Source organism: Cetorhinus maximus, chromosome 9, assembly GCF_964194155.1.
Source record: "Cetorhinus maximus chromosome 9, sCetMax3.hap1.1, whole genome shotgun sequence".
Taxonomy (NCBI): Eukaryota; Metazoa; Chordata; class Chondrichthyes; order Lamniformes; family Cetorhinidae; genus Cetorhinus; species Cetorhinus maximus.
The window spans coordinates 31,164,465-31,186,584 of NC_135887.1; the positions used below are offsets into that span (position 1 = coordinate 31,164,465).

Genomic DNA, 22,120 nt, shown 5'->3' on the forward strand with positions numbered 1-22,120 from the left:
ATACTGCAGGATCCCAAGCTATAAATTCAGCATCCATGGAAATCGAGCATAACTGTTGCATCTTCCATATGTCGATATTTCTGTTTGGATCAAAATGTAACATGACTTTTTGTTTACATTCTCTTCTCCATCCTCAAATTTTTTGCCCGTCTCTCCTAGGGCCACAGCTCCATACTTCACCCAAACTGGGAGTTCTTCATGTGAGCTGAGACACTGCCAGCAGGCTGTTCTACTGCAAAGAATGTTACAGCAAGCTTGATACTGTCTTGCGCTCACGCACTCCCTTTCCAGCAGGACTTTCCTCAGATAGGAATTATGAAAATAAGCATCTTCCCATTTTCTCTCTCAGTACCCCTGGAGTGCCAAGGCCAGTTGCAGACCTCACACTTTCACATGTAAGATCAATAACTTGAGGATTGACTTGGGTACCTTGGTTTGTATGGCTCAGTTCCACCTTGCACAGTGCTGATAAAAATGAGCCAACAGGAGGAGCAGCTACGATTTCCTGGATCTTTGCTGAGGATCACTCATCATTCTTAGTCACCAATACCATTAATGCCATCTTGTGTTGTCACACAAGTAGTATAAAGGCTGCCTTGAATGGCAAAGTGGTTCATTGCCCAAATGCTCTCCTCCTGAATGCAAAGGGACCTCAAGGTCTTGCTTTCACAAGCAATATGCCTTCTGTTTCAGTCATGATTGGGCTCAGGTGGAACGTTGTCAGCAGTTACCCCGAAGAAAGGTAACTACTGAGTTTTGTTCTGCTCGGGCTCCTATTACCAGACACTAATATTCCAGTTCTTTGGGACTTTCGCAGCCTATTCCAATGATAAGCTATAAAACTCCTTAATCTCAGGATTCTGATGATGTATGGAAAGTGATGGGGCCAAAATCATATTGCCATCACAATACGTTTGTTGTTGTTTTCTGGTGCAATGACAGCCAGCTTACACTGATTGCAATACAGTGTAAAGTACAGGCACCTGCCTGGTAAATGTGCTGATGGGTAGCTTGCAAACACGAAAATTATCAACAGAAGAAAACCTTTGAAATTGTTTTAAAGCAACCAACTCCCCAGCAGCCATTTTGTTTCTTCAAAAATGAAAGGAGTAAGATCCCTTGTTCTCCAAGGTTTAGTGAGTGAGAAGTAGTATGCTCCTAAGGATAAGCTATTTCCTAACATTCTTCACTCAGCAAGTAACTCACCACCTGGCTCCCCAAAGTCTGTCCACCATCAAGTCAAGTCAGGAATGTGATGGAATACTCTCCACCTGCCTGTGTCAGCGTGGCTCCAACAGCACGCAAAAAGTTTGACACCAAACAGGATATAACAGCTTGCTTGATCGGCACTCCGTCCACCACTTTAAACATTCACCCCTCCACCACTGACGCACAGTGGCGCAGCAATGTCTACCAGATACAAAATGCACTGCATCATCACGTCAAGCCTGCTTCGACAGGACCTTCCAAACATGGAACCTCTACCATCGAGAGGAACAAGGGCAGCAAATGCATGGGGCTCCACACCTGCAAGTTCTCCTCCAAGCCACACACCATCCTAATTTGAAAATTTGTCACTGTTCCTTCACTGTCATTAGAAAATCATGGTACTCCCTCCTTAACAGCACTGCAGTGGTTTAAGAAGGCAGCTCACCACCACCTTCTCAAGAGCAAGTGGGAATGAGCAACAAATGCTAGCCTTGTCAGTGATGCTCACATCTCATGAACAAAAAAAAAAGCTGGTTGTGTAAATCTTTATGACCAAGTTGGATATGTTGCTGTTGAAATTGTTCAATGCAAAGGAGATAAAATCCACTCTCCAATTTTTAATTGTAAGTGCCAAACCATTGGAATTCAGCATGCCAATGTCTGTGGCAAGAAATTCAGTATGACAGATTAACAGTTTGTATGGGTTAATACCTTCCATAATTCCTGAATTTTCACCTTGATTGGACTTACATCTTAGAGTTCCTGGACATCAGCAGGGACTACAGAAATAAGAGCAGAAATAGGTAATTCTGCCATTCAGTAAGATCATTACTGATCTACTGCAGCTGCACCTTCCCACACTATCCCTGCATCCTTTGACTTTCCCTGGTCTCCAAAAATCTATCGCTCTCTGACTTGAATATACAGCTCTCTGAAAATTCCAAAGATTCACAACCTCTTTTGAGCTGATCTCAGTTCTAAACGGCCAACCTCCTATTCTGAGACTGTAATTCTCCCCATCCAGGGGAAACATCCTCCCAGCATCCACCCTGTCAAGCCCCTTAAGAATTTTTGAGTTGAATGAGACCACCTCTCATTCTTCTAAGCTCTAGGGAGTTTCAGCCTCACCTACTCAACCTCTCCTCCCAGAAACCCACCCCAGGAATCAGCCTGGTCAATGTTCATTGCACTTTCTCTAAGGCAGGTATAGCCTTCCTTAGGTGAGGAGACCAAAACTGCATCTAGTACAGTATTCCAGGTGTGGTTTCACCAAAGCCCTATACAATTGCAGTACTTTTATATTTCAGTCCCTTTGTAATAAAGGTCCGCTCTGGACCTCACTTATTATGGATCATGGCATTCCCAGGATTTTAGATCAATTCTTCAACTTGATTTACTACTAAAGAAGTTGTGGGAAGAGTGCAGAATAATTTATATCTCTTTCTTCTAGATTAGCTGTGCTGTCCAGAGCTTTTCCACTATCGAGTAACAGCAACTTGTTTTTATATAGCACTATTAGTGTAATAAAATTTCACAGGTGTTTCATAGGGGCATATAAAAACAAAATAAGACACCGAGCCACATTAAGAGATATGAGGGCAGATGACCAAAAGTTTGGTTAGAGAAGTAGATTTTAAGGAGGGGTGAGGCCATAAAGAAATTTGAAAACCAGAATGAGAAAATTGATGTGTTTAACCAGAGACTCTATAGACCGAGGGAACATAGGGGTGATGGGTGATTGCAACTGGGTGCAAGTAAGGACATGAGCAGCAGAGTTTGGAAGACATCAAGCTTAGTGAGAATAAAACATTGAAAGTTGGCCAGGAAGATTTGAATGAGGGTTTTGGCAGCAGATGAGTTGAGACGAGCGCAGAGTTGGGCAGTTACAGAGGTGGAAATAGGCAGTCTTCGTGGTGATACAGCTATGTGCTCGGAAGCTCACCTCAGAGTTGAATATGACACCAAAGGATGGTGACGGTAGATTTGAAGGAGAGGGGTGGACAGTACATGTGAAGAGAGAATCGTTAACAAAACTGCTGACACAGAAACCAGTAAGGAAGCTGAATAATCATTAATTTAGTGGGATTAGATTTGAGAGAGCAGGAGGTGGATCTCATTGTCAAGATCAGTCTGGATAGGGCATGAGGTGAGATAGGAGAGAAACTAGAGAAAGATGGGAGCTCAAGGGCAGTGGAGGGGTGGGGGAACCTTAGATGAAGTTTGGCACAATGGGCTGGTGAAAGGGACGGAAGTGGCAGGGGAAGCTAATCGGATGGTCTGAATCCTACTGATGAAGAAGCTCATGAGCTCCTTGCACCTATTCTTGGAGGTGAGGGTGGAGGAGATAGAGGAGAGGGTTTAAGAAGACAGTTAACCAGAGTTGATCATGAGATTAGCAATTTGAGCCATTTTAAGATCTGCTCTGAATGTCTCGTGTGCATTTAGGTTGTTTTAATTAATGTAATTTGCCTGAATTTTTCAAAATTAAATTGTCTCCTGTTTAATTTTCCCCTTGTCCCAAACTGAACTTTAGCTTTCCTGATTCCATATCTTATGGAAGCACTGGAACTTTCCCTAATATTCTGCCACATTAAAATGCTTCTATTGGTTCTCTGGTGGTGTCTCTTGCTCATACATCCCCCAAGATGTTGAACTTGGATATCCTGACAGGTGCTCCCAAATTAACAGTGCTCATTTCCTGTAATTTTCAATCACTGTTGCTGGATGGCGCCCCCTAGCAGACTAGCTCTCAGATCTCATTAAGCTCTCATGCAACCTTTATCCTCTGCCACTTCTTTTGAAGCTGGCCAGCCTCCACTCTCAACCTAGGTTTGTTCTGCCAGGGCCAAATAATCCCCTTCAAGCTGATTTCCATTCCTCTCGTTCTCATCAGTTCTCTCTCCAACCAATCCCACTCACATTTTTATTGCTGGTAGGTGACTGTTATGAGGATAAAAATAGAAAAACATCAGTGTGCGAACTCCTAATGCTCATGCAATGTATGTGTTATTATCTTTATGATGCAACAGATTGTCTCATTATTTTGTTGTACTGGGATTGGCAGTTATGTGATTGTACCAGATATGGAACTTTTAATGTCAGTAAAAAATGTGAATGAGTCTGATTAATGCATAACTAGCGGTGCCTGTAGTCTCCTGATGTCTGCAATCTGAGGTTGCCAACTCTGGCATTCCCACAGCTGCCGAGGGACTCTTGTTTACGCAGCCTGTAGCAGACTCCCCAGGGTATTAATGTAGTACAGAAAATTCCCACTGGGTGCCAAAGCACTTGATCTCTCTGAAAAAGGAGTTGAAAGTCAGAGTAATTGGGGAACCTGGCTGTATTCTCAAGGTACTCCATAATTGAGATTGGTAATGCATCAAGCTAACTGGATTATGTTTTTATATAAGCAAACTATTTGTAGGAGAGCAACATACAACAAACTGTCCCTATGGCTATTACAGATAGAATTAGCCGACGGTTTAGAATTATCTACAAAAGACATCCTCAATACAGAGCCCAAGACAGCAATGCTGAAGTTTTATGCCATAGTTTAGGGTTTGAGTTCACTGTGAATCTCCAAACCAAATCTTGGAAGAACTGCCCAAGGAGTTAAGCTTTTGGTGATCAAATTGAAACCAATTTGAAGATTCCAAAAGTCACCTAGGCCAAAAAATCTCGACTTGACATGGATTCTAAGATCCACGTCAATTGAGCTGTGATAGTCAGATACTGCTCTTCCTTGGGTGGGGGATGGTCAATATGAGGGTCTAGGTAGAATGTCACTTACTGGCTTTGTCTCTTCCACCTCCCAACCCTGATAGTAATGCCAGTGAAGAACTGAATCTGGCAGTTTAAACAAGTGCAGCCATCTGTTTTTAATTTGTTCCCATCATGTGGGTGACACTGGCAAAGCTGTATTTATTGCTCACTTGGTATTGGTGCTCCCATGATGTCATCAGGAACGTAGGAAATAGGAGCAGGAATAGGCCATTCGGCTTCTCCAGCCTGCTGTATCATTCAGCTATATCATGGCTGATCATCTACCTCGATGCCATTTTCCTGCACTATCCCCATATCCCTTGATGTCATTTAATATCTAGAAATCTATTGATATCTGTCTTGAACATGCTCAATGATAGAGCCTCTAGTCATTGGGGAAGAGAATTCCAAAGATTCACCACCCTCTGAGTGAAGAAATTCCTCCTCATCTCAGTACCCCTTATTCTGTGACTGTGTCCCCTGGTTCTAGACACCCCCAGCCAGGCCGAACATTCTTCCTGCCTCTACCTGGTTGAGTCCTGTAAGAATTTTGTGTTTGAATGATATCACCTTTCATTCTTCTAACTGCTTGAGAATACAGGCCCAGTCTCCTCAATCCCTCCTTGTAAGACAATCCCACCATCGCAGGAATCAGCCTGGGGAACCTTTGTTAGACTGTCTATGGCAAGTGTATCCTTCCTTGGGTAAGGATACCAAAACTGTACACAATACTCCAAGTGTGGTCTCACCAAGGTTCTATACAGTTTTAGCAAAGCATCTTTACTCCTGTACTCAAATCTCCTTGCGATGAAGGCTAACATACCATTTGCCTTCCTAATTGCTTACTGCAACTGCATGTTAGCTTTTAGTGACTTATGAACAAGGGCACCTAGGCCCCTTTGGACCTCAACTCTTCCCAATCTCTCATTTAAGAAATACTCTGCATTTCTGTTTTTCCTACCAAAGTGAATAATTTCACATTTTTCCACATTATATTTCATCTGCCATGTTGCTGCTCACTCGTTTTGCTTGTCTAACTCCCCTTGAATTCTCTTTACATCCTCTTCACAACTCTCCTTCCCACTTATTTTGTGTCATCAGCAAACTTGAAAATATTACATTTGGTCCCCACATCCAAATCATTGATATAAATTGTGAACAGCTGGGCCCAAGCATTGATCCTTGCAGTACCCCACCAACCACTGCCTGCCAAGCTGAGAATGACATGTTTATTCCTACTCTGTTTTCTGTCTGTTAACCAATTCTCAATTCATGGCAGTACATCACACCCAATTCCATGTGCTCTGATTTTGTTTACTAATCTCCTGTGTGGGACCTTATTGAAAGCCTTCTGAAAATCCAAATATACCACATCCGCTGGTTCCCCTTTATCTATTCAGCTAGTTACATTCTCAAAAGACTTCAACAGGTTTGTGAAACATAATTTCCCTTTCATAAATCCATGTTGACTCTACCCAATCCTACCACTATTTTCTAACTGACCAGTTATCACATGGTTTATAATAGATTCTAGTTATTTCCACACTACTGATGTCAGGCTAACAAGTCTGTAGTTTGCTGTTTCTTTCTGCCTCTTCTTAAATAGTGGAGCTACGTTTGCTACCTTCCAATCTGCAGGGACAGTTCAAGAATTTATAAAATTTTGGACGATGACCATCAATGCATCAATTATCTCTACAGCCACCTCTTTCAACAGTGAGATGTAGATCATCAGGTCCATGGGATTTAACAACTATTTCAGTCCCATTAATTTCTTCAGTACTAATACTTTCTTTCAGTTCCTCATTCTCGCTAGTCCCTTGGCTCTCTATTATTTGAGACGCATTTTGTACCTCACCTCTTGAAGACCGACACCAAGTGTTTGTTTAGTTTATTACTCAGTAGGGAATGCCAGTGTATTGACCAAGCAACAGTAAAGAAATTATGACTTAAAAGGTAATGGTGTTCCCAGTGCTGCTTTTGCTTTCCTCAACAACTCATTGATATAACACCTTTTAATATAGAAAAAAATCTCCCAAGTACATCAGATGTATAATCAGAAGAAAATGGATGTCACACCGAAGAAGTAATATTAGATAAGGTGACCAAAGGCTATGTCAATAGGGTTGTTTTTTAAGCAAGGCCTTCAAGGGGAGGGAGGTGAAGATATGGAGAGCATGGGGCTAAGGTGAAGGCATTGCCACCAATGGTGGGACAAAGGAAGGAGAGAATGCACAAGAGGTCAGAGAAGAGTATGAGGCTGTTGGACTAGAGGATGTCACTGATTTAGGAAAGGGTGAGGCCATGAAAGGACCTAAAATGGGGAAGAGAATTTTACGTTTGAGCATTTGGGGATTAGGAGCCAATGTAAGTCGATGACGTGTGATGAGTGAACAGGACATGGTTCGAGATAGAATACGAGTGGTAAAGTTTTGGGCTAAAGTTTCTGGAGAATGAAGGATGGGAGATCAGCCAGGAGAGCATTGGAGCAGTCAAGTCAGGAAGTGACAGATGTGGGTTTCAGTGGAAGATGGGTTGAGGTAGGGGGAAGAGATGAGCAATATTATGGCTATGCAACTAGTTGTTCTTTGTGATGGTGAAGATACAGCATCAGATTGAGACCAAAGAGAATATTGAGGTTTCAAAGAGTTGGTTCTGTATGATGTGGTGGTTAGACAGGAGATTGAATTGAAAATTAACAATATGGACTGGTTATGGGCCAAAGTCAATGGTTTCAGTCTCCAGATGTTAACTGGAGGAAATTGCATCTCACCCAATATTGGATGTTTGACAAGCAGTGTGTGGCAATGCAGAAGCGACAGAAGGATTGAAACATGTAGGAGAGGTGTAGAACTGGTTGCTATCAGTGGAAGCTGACCCTGCCCTGTGGGTGGATTTTGTTAAAGGGCAACATGTAGATAAGGAATTGGAGCAGGGATAGATCCCTGGGGCAATTTGAGTTAACGGTGAGGCGGTGGGCAGAGAAATCATTGCTTGGAGATGCTGTGGCTATGATTAGACAGATAAGAATGGGATGAAAGGAAGGCAATTCCGCTGAGCTGGACAGGAGAAGATGGTTGTGTGGCTGAAAGGTGGACAGTTGCGGAGTGCTCAAGGAGGACTGAGGGATAAAACACCACAATCACATAAAATACCATTTGTGATTTTGGTTAGCACTGGTTGTGCTATGGTAGGGGTGGCAACCTCAATGAGATTCAGTGGAATTGTGGGAAAGCTGAGCATGAATTTGGGATAAAACAGTCAAGGATCTGGGAGCAGAAAGGGAAGTTGAGATGGATTTATGCTGTCAAAGTAACTAATTAAATAGACAAGAATGATTATCAGTGTGAGGAACTAAGGCCTCACATTCTATATTTTTTATAAAAGATATATAGATATGCTCATTGCTATTTTTAAAATTTTAAAACTGAGCAAAGATCCTTGAAATGGCTGAAACTATGTCTGCCTGTGACCCCTGAACAAAAGAAGCCACCTGGCAGTTTTAGGTAAAATCACACCTCGTTATTTGTGACGAGCCACCTTACTACCCCGCTGTGGACTGTACAGCCCAACTGCAAAGGCCATCTGCATTTAACCACCCAGGATGGTCAGAAGGAGGTGGATCTCCCAAAGGCCTTGCAACCTTTATTTCAATTCCTAATGGCTGAGGCAATTAAAGTTTGGATTCCAGATGATGGATACGCATCCTTTGTCTAAGGCCAAATGGAGGGGTTGGAGGTCACGTGACATGTGCTTCTGGCTTATGAAACAAGTAATATTGACTTGCTGAACTGCATAGGTCAGTCTGCTGTTTATCATCTCACTGGCAGCCTTACAGAAAAGGAACTCTGCCCAGGTTGAATACCTGGTCCTATCTACACTGTGTGAAGTCAAAACCACTGGAAAAGTGAATTTTGCAGCATCGGATTTCAGCCCACTGACCTCCATGAATGAATACCCCATTGGACTTTGATCCTGGACTCTGGAACTCGTATGAACCAATATTTCTTTCCTCTGTGGTCTCTGTCTTGTAAAACCTTCTTTTCTTTATCCCTCTATTTACTGTATGAGCGTGGAGGCCACGTTGTGGCCCTCCTTTCACATTTTTGAATGTGTGCAATAAACTAACACTTTTTAGTTCATCTCCTATCTCCAGTTTGCTGTGGGATTATTAATAGAAAATTGGATCACACAAAAACCAAGGGATTGGGAAATACGTGACTACTTATAAAGAGGAAAATTAGTGCTGTTGAAATGAATCCCCCCCACTGTTTGTAATAATCAGGGTGATCTAGTCACAGGAACTCTCCAACTTTTATAACACTGGATCTTTTGAATCATTGAAATGAGTTGTGCTCATTCAACATTGCGAGCCTGTTCACTGTGTCGATCAAGAAAACCATAGACATTTGCGCCATGTTGCTATATCATGGCACTGGAGTAGTAATCCAGAGGCTCAGACGAATGCTCTGGCGCATGGCAGATGGTGGAATTTGAATTCAATTCATAAAATCTGGAATGAAAGCTAGCCTTGGTAATGGTAGCCATGAAAGCAACGATTGTTGTTTAAAAAAAAAATCTACCTGGTTCACTAATGTCCTTAAGGGAAGGAAATCTGCCATCCTTACCTGGCCTGGCCTCAATGTGACTCCAGACCCATAGCAATATGGTTGACTCTTAACTGCCCTCTGAAATGGCCTTGCAAGCTAATCAGTTTATGGGCAATTAGGGATGGTCAATAAGTGCTGGCCTTGCCAGTGATGCCCAGATCCCAAGAGAGAATAAATTAAAAAGAAGGCAATCTAGATGTGCTGACATTTTTGAATCTGTATTCATTAAACTTATGAACTCAGCAATTCGCACAGTTGAGTTCAGCTTTAATGACACCATGAGTCCCAAATAGATGGTGTTGCAATGGGATCCCCTCTAGGCCCAGCTCTCATTAGCATTTTCATTGGTTTCCACGAGGAACACGTTTTCAACAGAATAACCCCATACCTCCTAACCCTGCATATGTCTGATGCACAGGTAATATGTTTGATATGTTTGAATCAGCCAGCGGCTGCGTGTAAGAATTTCCTTACACATGTTAATGCGATCCATCCCGCACTCAAATTCACTGGTGAAATAGAGCAGCCTAAGGAGCTCCCTTCAACTTGATGTGCTAGTTAAGAAATCCGCCAGTGGGTTCTCTACTACTGTCTACTGCAAGCCTACCTTCACTGGTCAAGCTCCAGGCGCTTTCAAATTGGCCTTAAGTGCAATCTTGTAAATAAGGTCCAAGCGTTTGCTCATCGTGCAAGCTTGATGCCAAAATAGGGCACATCAAAGCTATCCTGCAGGATAATGGCTACCCTGATCAGGCCATTGCGCACTGTGAATGGTGCATACTCATGAATGGATCTAAGAGTGCCACTTTTAGACCTGAAAAGTTCCCAATTTACATCAAACTGCCCTGGAAAGGTAAGGCATCCCAAAAATCCAGACAACAAGTGATGCTAACCATTCCATGCTGCTACAATGCAGAGGCAACATGAGTGGTATTTTTCATTAACAGGATGTTGCTGCTAAGCCAATAAGATGTTCTGCCAGCACACAAATGAGTAATGTACTATATGAATTTTGGTGCCGTTGTGAGGCCAGATTTGTAGGCTGTACGTCTCTTTGGCAGCAGGCAGAACATTGATTGCATTGAACCAGCCCAAGCTTCCAAAATCCAAACGTTAAAGTGTAATGTTAGATGTGATTCCACAATTGGACAGCATTTGCTGAATCCTCCCGAGTGTGCTAAAAATGACATTAACAACCAATTTAAGACTATCAGTCTGGTTTGCAGTGTGGCTCACTTATACTTGCTAGAAGCTACATATATTCACCTGTAGGGATCTTTCCTCTGCAGGCAAAAAGGAACATATCCAGGCATTGCACCTTTTTTGAATTGAACAAAAGCATGGGGGCAGTGGTTCCCTAATGTATTCTCCATGGTAACGTCTTGAACAATCAGCACCCTTTTCTCATGTATTATAAGTTGTTGCTGCCTTTGAAATTTGGCATTCTTGCATCTATCCTAATGAGTGCAAGCCGAAAAGCTTCAACAGCATGTATCTTTTTATTTCAGCAATACTCAAAGTTCTTCTAAAGTAATGAGGAAACCATAGTAGGTGTAGATAATTATCATTTGCCACCATGAATTGTTCTTGCAATATCGGTGCAATTCAAATAGACAAAATGGAAAACTTTCACACATCCACTACTGTGCTTTACTGAAATTTCAGCACTAAGCCGTTTGAACTCAGCAGCACTACCATTGCTGAATCCTGCACCATCAACATTGAGGGTTACGATTGACCAGAAACTGAACTGGGCCAGCCACACAGACACTATTGCAAAAGCAGGTCAGAGGCTTGGAATTCTGCAGTTGTTAGGAAATAGAGATAGTTTAAGTGAGTTGGGTGCATTAGGAATAAAGTATATCTTTAAGTTTTTTTTCTTTTTGTGGGTTAAAAGGTCAAACCTGGGATCTAGTTTCATTTTTGAGTGAAGACAGCAGGTCCAAAGCTCTGTTTGTATACCTTCATTTTTAATGAGATTCTTACGACTGTTGAAGAGAAGTTAAAGCGCAAATGAGAGTAGCAAAAACTGCGCTGTTGCCTAGCATCAGGGGTTCAGAGGGGGACTCACACAGACACAGACGGAGGAAAAGCAGCAGTTGGAGTTCAGTTAAAAACAGCTGCCTGAGAGAGACTGGACAGCAGAGGGGCAGATAGCAAGTCCCAAACTGAAGTTGAAGCCAAGACTCCAGAGAAGCAGTCTACATGGGAGAGGGAACTGCAGAGAGTAGATTTCCCAAAGGAACCGAAAAGTCCCAAGGCCAAAGAGAGACAGAAACAGGAGAAAGTCCGAAGAGGACCTTCTAGTCAAATGATGGATAGGAACTTGGAAAATGTCCTGTTAAGTGAAGTTAAGAGTGAGGAGCAGAGGAAGGCTTCAAGCTTAAAGAGTTGAAAGCTGCAGGAAGCAGATTTAAAGTGATATAGGCTTGTGAGGAACCTGAAGGTCCAAGGAGACAGCTTAAGGCCTGTAACTCTTTACTATGAGCATGTGAAGCAGTGGTGCACTGCTGACGGCTGAGTTGGTGAGAGAGTCTATGGAAGGAAGTTTGAATGCATGTGGTGACCCAGGGGAGAGGAACATCGAAAGTGGACCTTTGTGGAAGGTGTCTGAGAGAGAGAGTGTCGGTTTGGGAGAAGATTCCAAAGCAAGTTCTTGGAGAGTGGAGATTGGAAACCTTGTGTGAAAGACAGAGTTAAGTGAGACTGGCCAACTCTTGGTGTGACAAGTGTCTGGGGGGGTGGGTGTTGATGAGAGATCCATAGCATCTATTTGGGGTGGCATCTGTCACTTGGTTTCAGAGTGTGGTGTGTCTGACCACAAGTTGCCAATTGGTTTACATGAACTATGTACTTATTGTGGACATTAGAGTATTAGCTAGCTTTTGTAACTTGTGTTATCCTTACAAATCTGTATTTACCTGTAAAGATATAATTGTGGTTGAAAGAGTAATGTAATATGGTTCATCTTTTCTTGGTGAATAAATGTTTTATCCTTTTGTTAAAAGTTCATCAGCTGACTCCTATGACTCTGTTCAGTAGCCACTCTCCACGTATCTAATCAAAATAGAGTTTGGATCTATCAAGCCGAGTACCACCCTGGGATCAGGCTTGTCCAGTTTGTAGCATCAACTGGGGTCATAACACAGTGAATAACTCACCTCCTGACTCCCCAAAAGCCTATCCACTATCTACAAAGTAATTCTCAGGAGTCTAATGGATTATTCCCAACTTGCTTGGATGTGTGCAGCTCCAACTACACTCATGAATCTCTGCATCATTCAGAAGAAAGCACCCCACTTGATTGGCATCTGTCACCTTAAACATTCACTCCCTTCGCTGTCAGTGCACAGTGGCAGCAGTGTGTACCATCTACAAGATGCACTGCAGCAGCTCACGAGGGTTCTTTTGACACCACCTTGCAAACCTGTGACCTCTATCGCCAAGAGGAACAAGGGCAGCAGACCCATTGGAACGCCACCACCTGCAAGCTCCCTTCCAAGTCATGCAACCATCTTGACTTGAAAATCTGTTGCTGTTCCTTCACTGTCACTGGATTAAAATTCTGATCTCCATCCCTAAGAGCATTGTTGGTGTAGCTATACCAGATGGACTGCAGTGATTCAAGGATGTGGCTAATGACCAAGGGCAACAAATGCTGGCCTTGCCTGCAGCACCCACATCCCATGATCAAATTGGAAAAAAAATCACCCTTGAAGTTGATCAAATTCACCAATTTACCACCATTCTCTCACTTCTCAATTTGCAGTTAAATACTGAATCATGTTGATCTAGAAATTCTGAGTGTGGTATTAATGGCAGATGCTTAACACCTTTGCATGATGTTCCTTTCTGTATTCTCTCTAAGTTACCTGAAAGAGGGAAGAAAGTTGATGTTTTTGCATGCAGACTGAACAGTCCGCATCCAAAGCTTTATCCTGTCTGCTCTTTTCAAATATTTTTAGACTGAATATATACTTTCAGTGTGTTTAACTTTAGCGTTAATGATCAGTTGTTTCCTTGTAGAACCCTCCTAACTTTCTGCGAGCCTCAGCGCTGTCAGAGCACGTCAGCCCTGTTGTCGTCATCCCTGTCGAGTCCACCTCCCCCGACAGCGAGCCAGTTGTGGAAACAGACGATCTGGTTGAGATGAACTCCTCATCCCAGCAGGTATGGAAAGTGGAGTTTAATGAGGACTTGTGCAGCTGTGTAGGCTTTGCTTAGCTAACCTGACGTTGTGGCTCTGAGTCAGCTTTATCATGCAGCCAAGATGTTCTTGTAACTTGTCTCAATGGCTGATTGAGCAACTGCATTGAGTAGTGTCGAGGCCAACCTCTTCAGGAGAAGAAGGGAGAATATTGGAAACAAAATGTAGAACAAAGCTGTTTGTAGCAATGTAATTACATCCGCAAGAAGGGAGGTAGCTAGACAGTTTCAATTTGACTGAGCTTTTTGATGACCCAATGCTGTCATAATGACTGTTTTCAACAAATCACATGAGTTTGTGAAGGAGAAAATTAAATTTGAACTTTTACCCCTTTTTTACAGGAGATTTCTGGTAAGTTTTCCCCTTTTTTCAGCTCCTAAACTACATCTGTGCCTGGTTTGAGAGGGTGCAAGATTTGTTCTTGGACTGCAATTATTGCATCTGGTGGCTGGAGATGGGAGATGCCAAAGGTTATCCCCTTGTTTGCCCATCACCTCCTGAAATCAATGCAGTCGCCATTTGACACCTTCCTGTTCAATGAAACCCTGATAGGGAATTGAACAGCCCTCCCTTTGGCCTAAGATCCATATGCTGTTTTCCTAACATCCATGGATGAAACACATCTATTTATAACTGGAATCATCCTGGTCACTTTCCTTGGAACCGTTTGCACTGTATCTATCTGCATTTCAAGCTAGGATGGCTGACACATTTCATTGCGGAATAGCCTCACCTTGACTGGGAGAATGCCGCAATACCTGATTTACTTCAGAAGTATTCAGGTAAATGAGCTCTTGGGGTGATCAGTGGTAACACCCTGATTCTTTCATGATAAAAACAGAATATGCTGGAAATGCTCAGCAGGTCAGGCAGTATTTGTAGGAAGAGAAAAGCAGAGTTAGGTTGATGAATCTTTTATCAGAGCTGGAAAACGACGTAACATGTTTTTAAGTAAAGAGACAGGCTAATGTGGGAGAGGAGGAAAGAACAAAAAGGAAGGTCTGTGATAGGATGGAAAGCAGGAGTGATTTAAATGACAAAAGGGGTAATGGTGCAAGGCGAAAGGCGATGATACTGGGGCAAGTCAATAAACAAAAGATGTGTCTAGACGAGGTGTAAATGGGAAAGAACAGAATCATCACATACAGCTGCTGTCCAACAAAATGGAGGCCAAAATTCTGATTTGATATTGTTGACTTAATCCCTTTTAAGTACTTTACAGCCATCTGAACTCATTTTGATAATTTCATCTCTAAATCCTTTTCCTCAGCTACTTCTCTTAAATAGAACCCTCTTTCTAAAAAAATATATATATTACTTTAGATATTCAGCTTATAAGGAGTTAATTTGGAAGGCATCTTTTCTTAACATAAGATCAGCTGCAGGGTTTTTATTGAAGTACTGGTGATTTACAATGTTTAACAAAGAGGAGACCTTGAGCATTTCATGGCGTGGTGATTGACCAGTTCCCGGGGGCACCTGAGCTGTCTGCGGTGAAAGTGATTGTTTACGTAAGTTGCTGTAGCTATGAGACAAACGGAAAGCCTCAGGGGGGGCTTTTGAAAATGTTGAAATTGTAAAATAGGCTGTCGACTAAGATTTTGTCCACGCAGTGTTGGCAGCCCACCTTTCAGCAATGAAAGAATTGTGATCTACTTAGTTCTAAAGGTGAGTCCAATTTGGGCCCTTAATTTCCCCTCCCCTCAGCCACCCCTAAGCCTCACTGGGGTTGGTTTTCTTTCCCTTCGATGCCAAAGTGTTGAGAGTAAACCTGAGGGTTTTGTAATGGAAAGAGAAGGTCAGTTAGCTTGGGTATAGATAGCAAGCTTGAAAATGGGCTTTTGACTATTTACTCTGCATTTTTCATAGCACGAGGGGTGTACCGAGATGACTAATTTCATTGTTAAAACTACACTCCTTTCATTCCTGCATTTTATATAAGATAAACCAGAATTTGGATGTGATCATTTAACATTCTAAAGATATTGAATGAATGCAAAGTAAATCAGGGTTTATGTTTGATCACTAAGTCATGCTCATGTTTTGCTAGATATTGGGCAGTTTGTATGGGGATGCAACAGCTTGTGGTTTGTAATAGAGAAGATTATAGTGAGAAAAGAAGTAGATTGTTACAGAAGTTGGATTATAGGAAAGAGGTGAAACCTAGATAAAGCTAATGTTGAGTTGGGAGAAAGTTCTAATACAGATGACTAGCTTGCAATAGGGAAAGTTTTTCTTCCCTTTGCTTTAACAGGATTTATGGTAAATGTTGAACAGAATCTGCAGTCAAAAAGAGACTTGTGAAATTGCGAACAATATGTTTTTTTCTCTGAATCTTTTATCATCGTGCAGTAGAGAGGATTAATGTATAGGAGAGGCATTGAGACAGAGGTGGAAGAATTGTTACCATGGGGATAATTGCCTTCTCTTTGAATAGCTTAATGCACTGCTTCGCTGAAGAGGTTTGAAGGATTATTAGCTGCATCCATTAGGGGAGCTGTGCTTTCATCTGGACCAGTCTGGAATCTTTAGTATTCCGTGCGGAGCTGCTCCAGGAGGGCTTTGTGGAACTCGTGCAGCTTGAGTCGTGACTGCAGAACATTACATCTTTATTTCACGAGAGTAGCTACCACTGTTCCATTTCTGTGGGAAGCAAAATAACCATGAGCAAATATACAGCCTCTGAATAAAATTTCTTTCTGTCACTGCTCTCTAAATTATTAGATTGACCTTAGATTGCGTGGATAGATTCTGTAATGCCAACATTAAAATATTAGTTGGAAAATCCAGATGCACGACCTTGCTGTTGTACTATCTCATATGCCTGCTCACACAGTTAGCCTGCCAACTTCCACCATGCAGTCCCACAATCTTGATTTTGGCCTTTCATGCGTATTTTTGTTTGCTTGCCAAGATCCAATTTATCACCTTTTGGAGGGTATCTGTCTTCAACTGCAAGCTTGTTCTTCCCATCATAACTTCAGCTGTCTTGGCCCTAAGCTCTGGCATTCCCTCCCTGGATCTCTCTGCCTCTCTACCCCTCCCGCCCTAAATAAGATGTTTGTTAAAATCAACCTCTTTGAACAAGCTTTAGGTCACTTACTCTGTACCTCCTTAAGTGATGTAGTGCAGAATTTTGTTTGACACTCCTGTGAAGTGCCTTGGGGCATTTTACTATGTTAAGGCAATTATATAAATGCAAGTTGTTGGGGTGATCACTCTAGGTTGAAGACTAGCTTCTCTTGCCACCATGTTTGCCACCATCTGCTTGCCATACTTTTTATATACATGCTCCCCTTAATTTGTTGCTGACAAAGTAATATCTGGATTTTCAGAACCCCTCCACCAAACATCAAGCCATCGTTACCAAGACTGTCGCTGACCTCATCTCGCCTGGAGATATTCCCTTCACGGTCTCCCAACAGAATAGCCACCCAATACCACACAGCCCGCCTCCAACTCTTTTCCAAAATCCACAAACAAGACTGTCTTGTAGACCCATGGTTTCAGTCTGTCCTTCCTCCACAGAACTGATTTCTTAGCTTGACTTTTTTTTCCCTCCTTGTCCAGTCTTTTCCCATCTACAGCCATGATGCTTCTGATGCCCTCAGCCACTTTGATGGTTTCCTGGCCCTAACAGTCTCTTTTTCGCCAGGCATGTCCAATCCCTCTACACTTTTATCCTTCACCGGGACAGCCTAAGGGCCTCCACTTATTTCTTGATCGGAGGTCCAACCAGTTCCCATCCATCACCAGCCTCCTCTGCTTGGCTGAACTTATTTTCACATTCAATAACTTCTCCTTTGACCCCACTCGTTTCCTCTAAGTAAAAGGTGTCGCTTTGGGAATCCTAATGGGCCTTAGCTATGCCTGCCTTTTTGTGGGATATGCGGAATATTCTTTGTTCTAGTCTTATGCAGGTCCCTCACTCACCTCTTTTTCCTGTACGTTGATGACTGTATTGGTGCCGTTTCCTGCTCTCAGCCCGAACTGAAAAATTTCTTCAACTTTGCTTCCAATTTCTGCTTATTTTCACATGATCCATCTCCTCAAATTCTTCCCTTCCCCAACTTCTTTGTCTTCATTTTATGGATGATCTATCAACTAATATCCACTAAAAGCCCAGTGATTCCCAAAGCTACCTTGACTACACTTCTACTCACCCCGCTTCTTGCAAGGGCTCTATTTCACTCTCCCAATTCCTCCTTCTCTGCCATATCTGTTCTGACAATGCCACCTTGCATATCAGTGCTTCTGTTATATCTTTTTTTCTCAATCGAGGATTTCCCTCCATTGTGCCCTTTCCTGCACTTCTGCTCTCACCCCTTCTCCTGTATAGCATGATAAGAGTTCCCCTTGTCCTCACCTTTTGTCCCACCAACATGCACCTAGGTATATCTGTAGCTCCACTTACAGCGTTCCAAAGGGACCATTCCCTCCCCAACACCCTGTCAATTACACCTGACATTCTCTCCCTTTCTCACGCAAATGCAGGAGATATATATGATAACATATGATGAAAAGCAAAGAAAAGCTTTCCCTATTACAAGCTGTTTATCTGTGTTAGAACTTTCTTCCAACTCAACATTAACTTTGTCTAGGTTTCACCCCTTTCCATTATAATCTAACTTCTGCTACAGTACATGTCCCTTCTCACTATAAATCCAAGGTCTGTCTGAAGCCATCATCTCTATTACAAGCCACAAGCTGTTGCATCCCCAGTACAAACTACCCAATATCTGGTAAAACATGAGCGTAACTCAATGATCAAACATAAACCCTGATTTACTTTGCATTAGTTGGAAACCTTTTGAATGATAAATGATCACACCCAAATTCTAGTTTATCTTGTATAAAACACATGAATGAAAGGAGTGTAGTTTTCACAATTAAATTAGCCACCTCATTACAATCCTCATGCTACGAAAAATACACAGTTACAGTATATAGGCATCGGAGTTAAAAGCCCAATTTCAGGTTTGCTGTTGTCAAGCTAACTGACCTTCTCTTTCCATTACACAACCCTCCGAATTAGTCTAACACTTTGACATCTGAGAAAATTAGTATACTTTGTTCCTGTTCCTTTACATTGAGGAGTCCAAACACACATTGTGTGATTGTTTTGAGAACACCTTCACTCGGTCCACAAGCATGACCCTGAGCTCCCAGTTACCTGTCATTTTAATTCACCACCCACTCTGTCAACTGTCCACAGCCTCCTGCACTGTTCTGTTGAAGCTCAACATAAGCTTGAGAAATGGCCCCTCGTCTTTCGAATATACACCTCACAAGCTTGTAGATTCAACATTATGTTCAACAATTTCACATTGTAACCATTGCCCCTATTTGTTCGGACAGCTGCAATTCGTAATGATTCTTGCTGAAAAAAGAGACTTTAAAGCTTTTTGTCGTGCACTCAACAGGACACTTCGCAAGAATATCAATATAAGGGGAAAACAACAATTTATACTATATGAGAAGAGAGTGCTGATTGGTTGGCAAGTGTACTCTGATTAACAGCCTTAATACTCTGATTAACTGCCATGGAGAATGCACCAGTGATGGTGATTGACAATTGTTGCCAAGCATTGTTGAAATTTAAATCAGGCAGCTTGACACTGATTGGTCAAGGCATTGCCCTGAGGAATGAGTCAGTGAATGGCTGTCAGTTATTTTGTTTAGCTGAAACTGGTGCAATGTGTGTACATGTTCTTTCTGTCTGTGTATTAATATATGTTGTTTCCAGTACACTTGAGAGCCGGACTGACAATCTTAAATTGGTTGTCAGCATAATTCTTAGTGCACAGGACTATTTAGCAAATGTTGTCCAATCACAGAATCACATCTAATGTGGGTGATTGTTCTGAGCTTTGCAAGCACCGGCTGGTTGGGTACGGTCTGTAACTTGTCTGTTGCAAACAACTGCTGGGATATGCTGTTTGATACGATCCACCAGTCTTTGGGACGTACAGCCTACACACCTACACACTGGCACTGAAATTCATATACTACATTATTCATTTGTGTGATAGGCAGAGACCGTCTTTTTGGCTTGATGGCAAGCAGTGTGGCGCATTTGTGTGTACTGGAAGCTACATTTATTATTCTCCATGGCAATGCCTCTATCAATTGGAGTCCACTTGCCAACCAATCAGCACATTCTTTTCGTTGTTGCTTTCCCCTTATATTGGTATTCTTGCGAAGTGTCGTGATGAGTACAAGATGAAAAGCTTCGACACGTGGTTTTTTTCAGCAATACATAATGATTCTGCCATTCTTATGTGTTCCTCCTCTTGACCTATCTTTTTGTTTCTTTAATTGTCTCATTACTATCTCCTTTTTGCCTTGGTCCATCATCCCCGTAAGACCATAAGACATAGGAGCAGAAGTAGGCCATTTGGCCCATCGAGTCTGCTCAACCAGTCAATGAAATGAGATCATGGTTGATCTGATAATCCTCAACTCCACTTTCCTACCTTTTCCCCATACCCCTTGATTCCCTTACTGATTAAAAAAATCTTTTTATTTCTGCCTTGAATATACTTAACGATCCAGCCTCTGCAGCCCTATGGTAAAGAATTCCACAGATTGACTACCCTCTGAGGGAAGAAGTTCCCCCTCCATCTCTTAAATGGACGACCCCTTACTCTGAGATAATGCCCTCTGGTCATAGACTCTTCCACAAGGGGAAGTAACCTCTCAGCATCTACCCTGACAAGCCCACTAAGAATCTTATGTTTAATTAAGGTCACCTTGCATTCTCCTAAACTCCAATGAGCACAGGCCCAACCTACTCAACCTTTCCTTATAAGAAAACCCCTCCATCCCTGGGATCAACCTAGTGAACCTTCTCTGAACTGCCTCTGATGCCAGTATATCTTTCCTTAGATAAGGGGACCAAAACTGTCCACAGTATTCTAGGTGTGGTCTAACTAGTGCTTTGTATAGTTTTAGTAAGACTTCCCTATTTTTACACTCTATTCCCTTTGAAATCAAGGCCAACATGCCATTTGCCTTACCTATTACCTGCTGAACTTGTATGCGAGCTTTTTGGGATTCATGCATGAGGACCCCCAAATCCCTCTGTGCTGAAGCTCTCTTCAGTCTTTCTCCATTTAAGTAATATTCAGCTCCTCTTTTCTTCCTGCCAAAGTGCATAACCTCACATTTTCCCACATTATATTCCATCTACCAAATTTTTGCCCACTCACCTAACCTGTCCGTATCCCTCTGTAGACTCTGTCATTCTCACCACTTGCCTTCCCGCCTATTTTTGTCATCCTCAAACTTGGCAATTGTACATTCATTTCCGTCATCCAAGTCATTAATATATATCGTAAGTAATTGTGGCCCCAGCACTGATCCCTGTGGCACTCCAATAGTTACAGGTTGCCATCCTGAAAATGTACCTGGTATCCCAACTCTCTGCCTTCTATCAGTTAGCCAGGCCTTTATCCATGCTTAATATACAACCCCCAACACCTTGGGCTCTAATCTTATTAAGAAGCCTTATGTGTGGTGCCTTATCGGACGCCTTTTGGAAATGCAAATATATTACGTCTACTGGTTCCCCTTTATCTATCCTGCTTGTTACCTTTTCAAAGAATTCTAATAAATTTGTCAGGCATGATTCCCCCTTCATGAAGCCATGCTGACTCTGCTTGATTATATTATGCATTTCTAAATGCTCTGCTATTACATTCTTTATAATAGACTCTAACATTTTCCCAATGACAGATGTTAAGCTAACTGGCCCATAGTTACCTGTTTTTTTTCTCCCTCCCTTTCTGAATAAGGGTGTTACATTGGCAGTTTTCCAATCCTCTGGGACTTTTCCAGAATCTAAGGATTCTTGAAGATTACTACCAGTGCATCCACTATCTCTGCAGCTACTTCCTTTAATATCCTTGGGATGCAACCCGTCAGGTCCAGGTGACTTATTGGCCTTTAGCTCCATTAGTTTCCCTAGTACTTTTTCTCTAGTGATAGTTATTGTATTTATTTCCCCCCCGCCCCTTTTGCCCCATGATTATGTAGTACTTTTGGAATGCTATTGGTGCCTTCTACCATGAAGACTGATGCAAAGCATTTATTCAACTCCTCTGCCATTTCCTGGTTCCCCACTATTATTTCCCCAGCCTCAATCTCTAAGGGGCCTATATTGACTTTGGCCTCTCTCTTCCTTTTTATATACTTAAAGAAGCTCTTACTGTCCGTTTTTATATTACTTGCTAGTGTAGCCTCAAAGTTTGTTCTCTCCCTCTTTATTTTTTTTTGGTCACCTTCTGTTGATTTTTAAAATTTTCCCAATCCTCTAGCTTACCACTAATCT

At 42.2% G+C, this 22,120-nt stretch overlaps 1 protein-coding gene across 6 annotated transcripts in view; it reads left to right on the forward strand.

Moving 5' to 3' along the window:
- hip1 (huntingtin interacting protein 1) overlaps positions 1 to 22,120 on the forward strand; it is a 299,671-nt gene that overhangs the window by 214,715 nt on the left and 62,836 nt on the right. For all 6 annotated transcript variants that reach the window (XM_078548458.1, XM_078548462.1, XM_078548459.1 and 3 more), the window contains one exon: positions 13,608 to 13,751. In XM_078548458.1, coding sequence (XP_078404584.1) covers positions 13,608 to 13,751 — 144 coding nt within the window. The remainder of the gene's footprint in view (positions 1 to 13,607; positions 13,752 to 22,120) is intronic.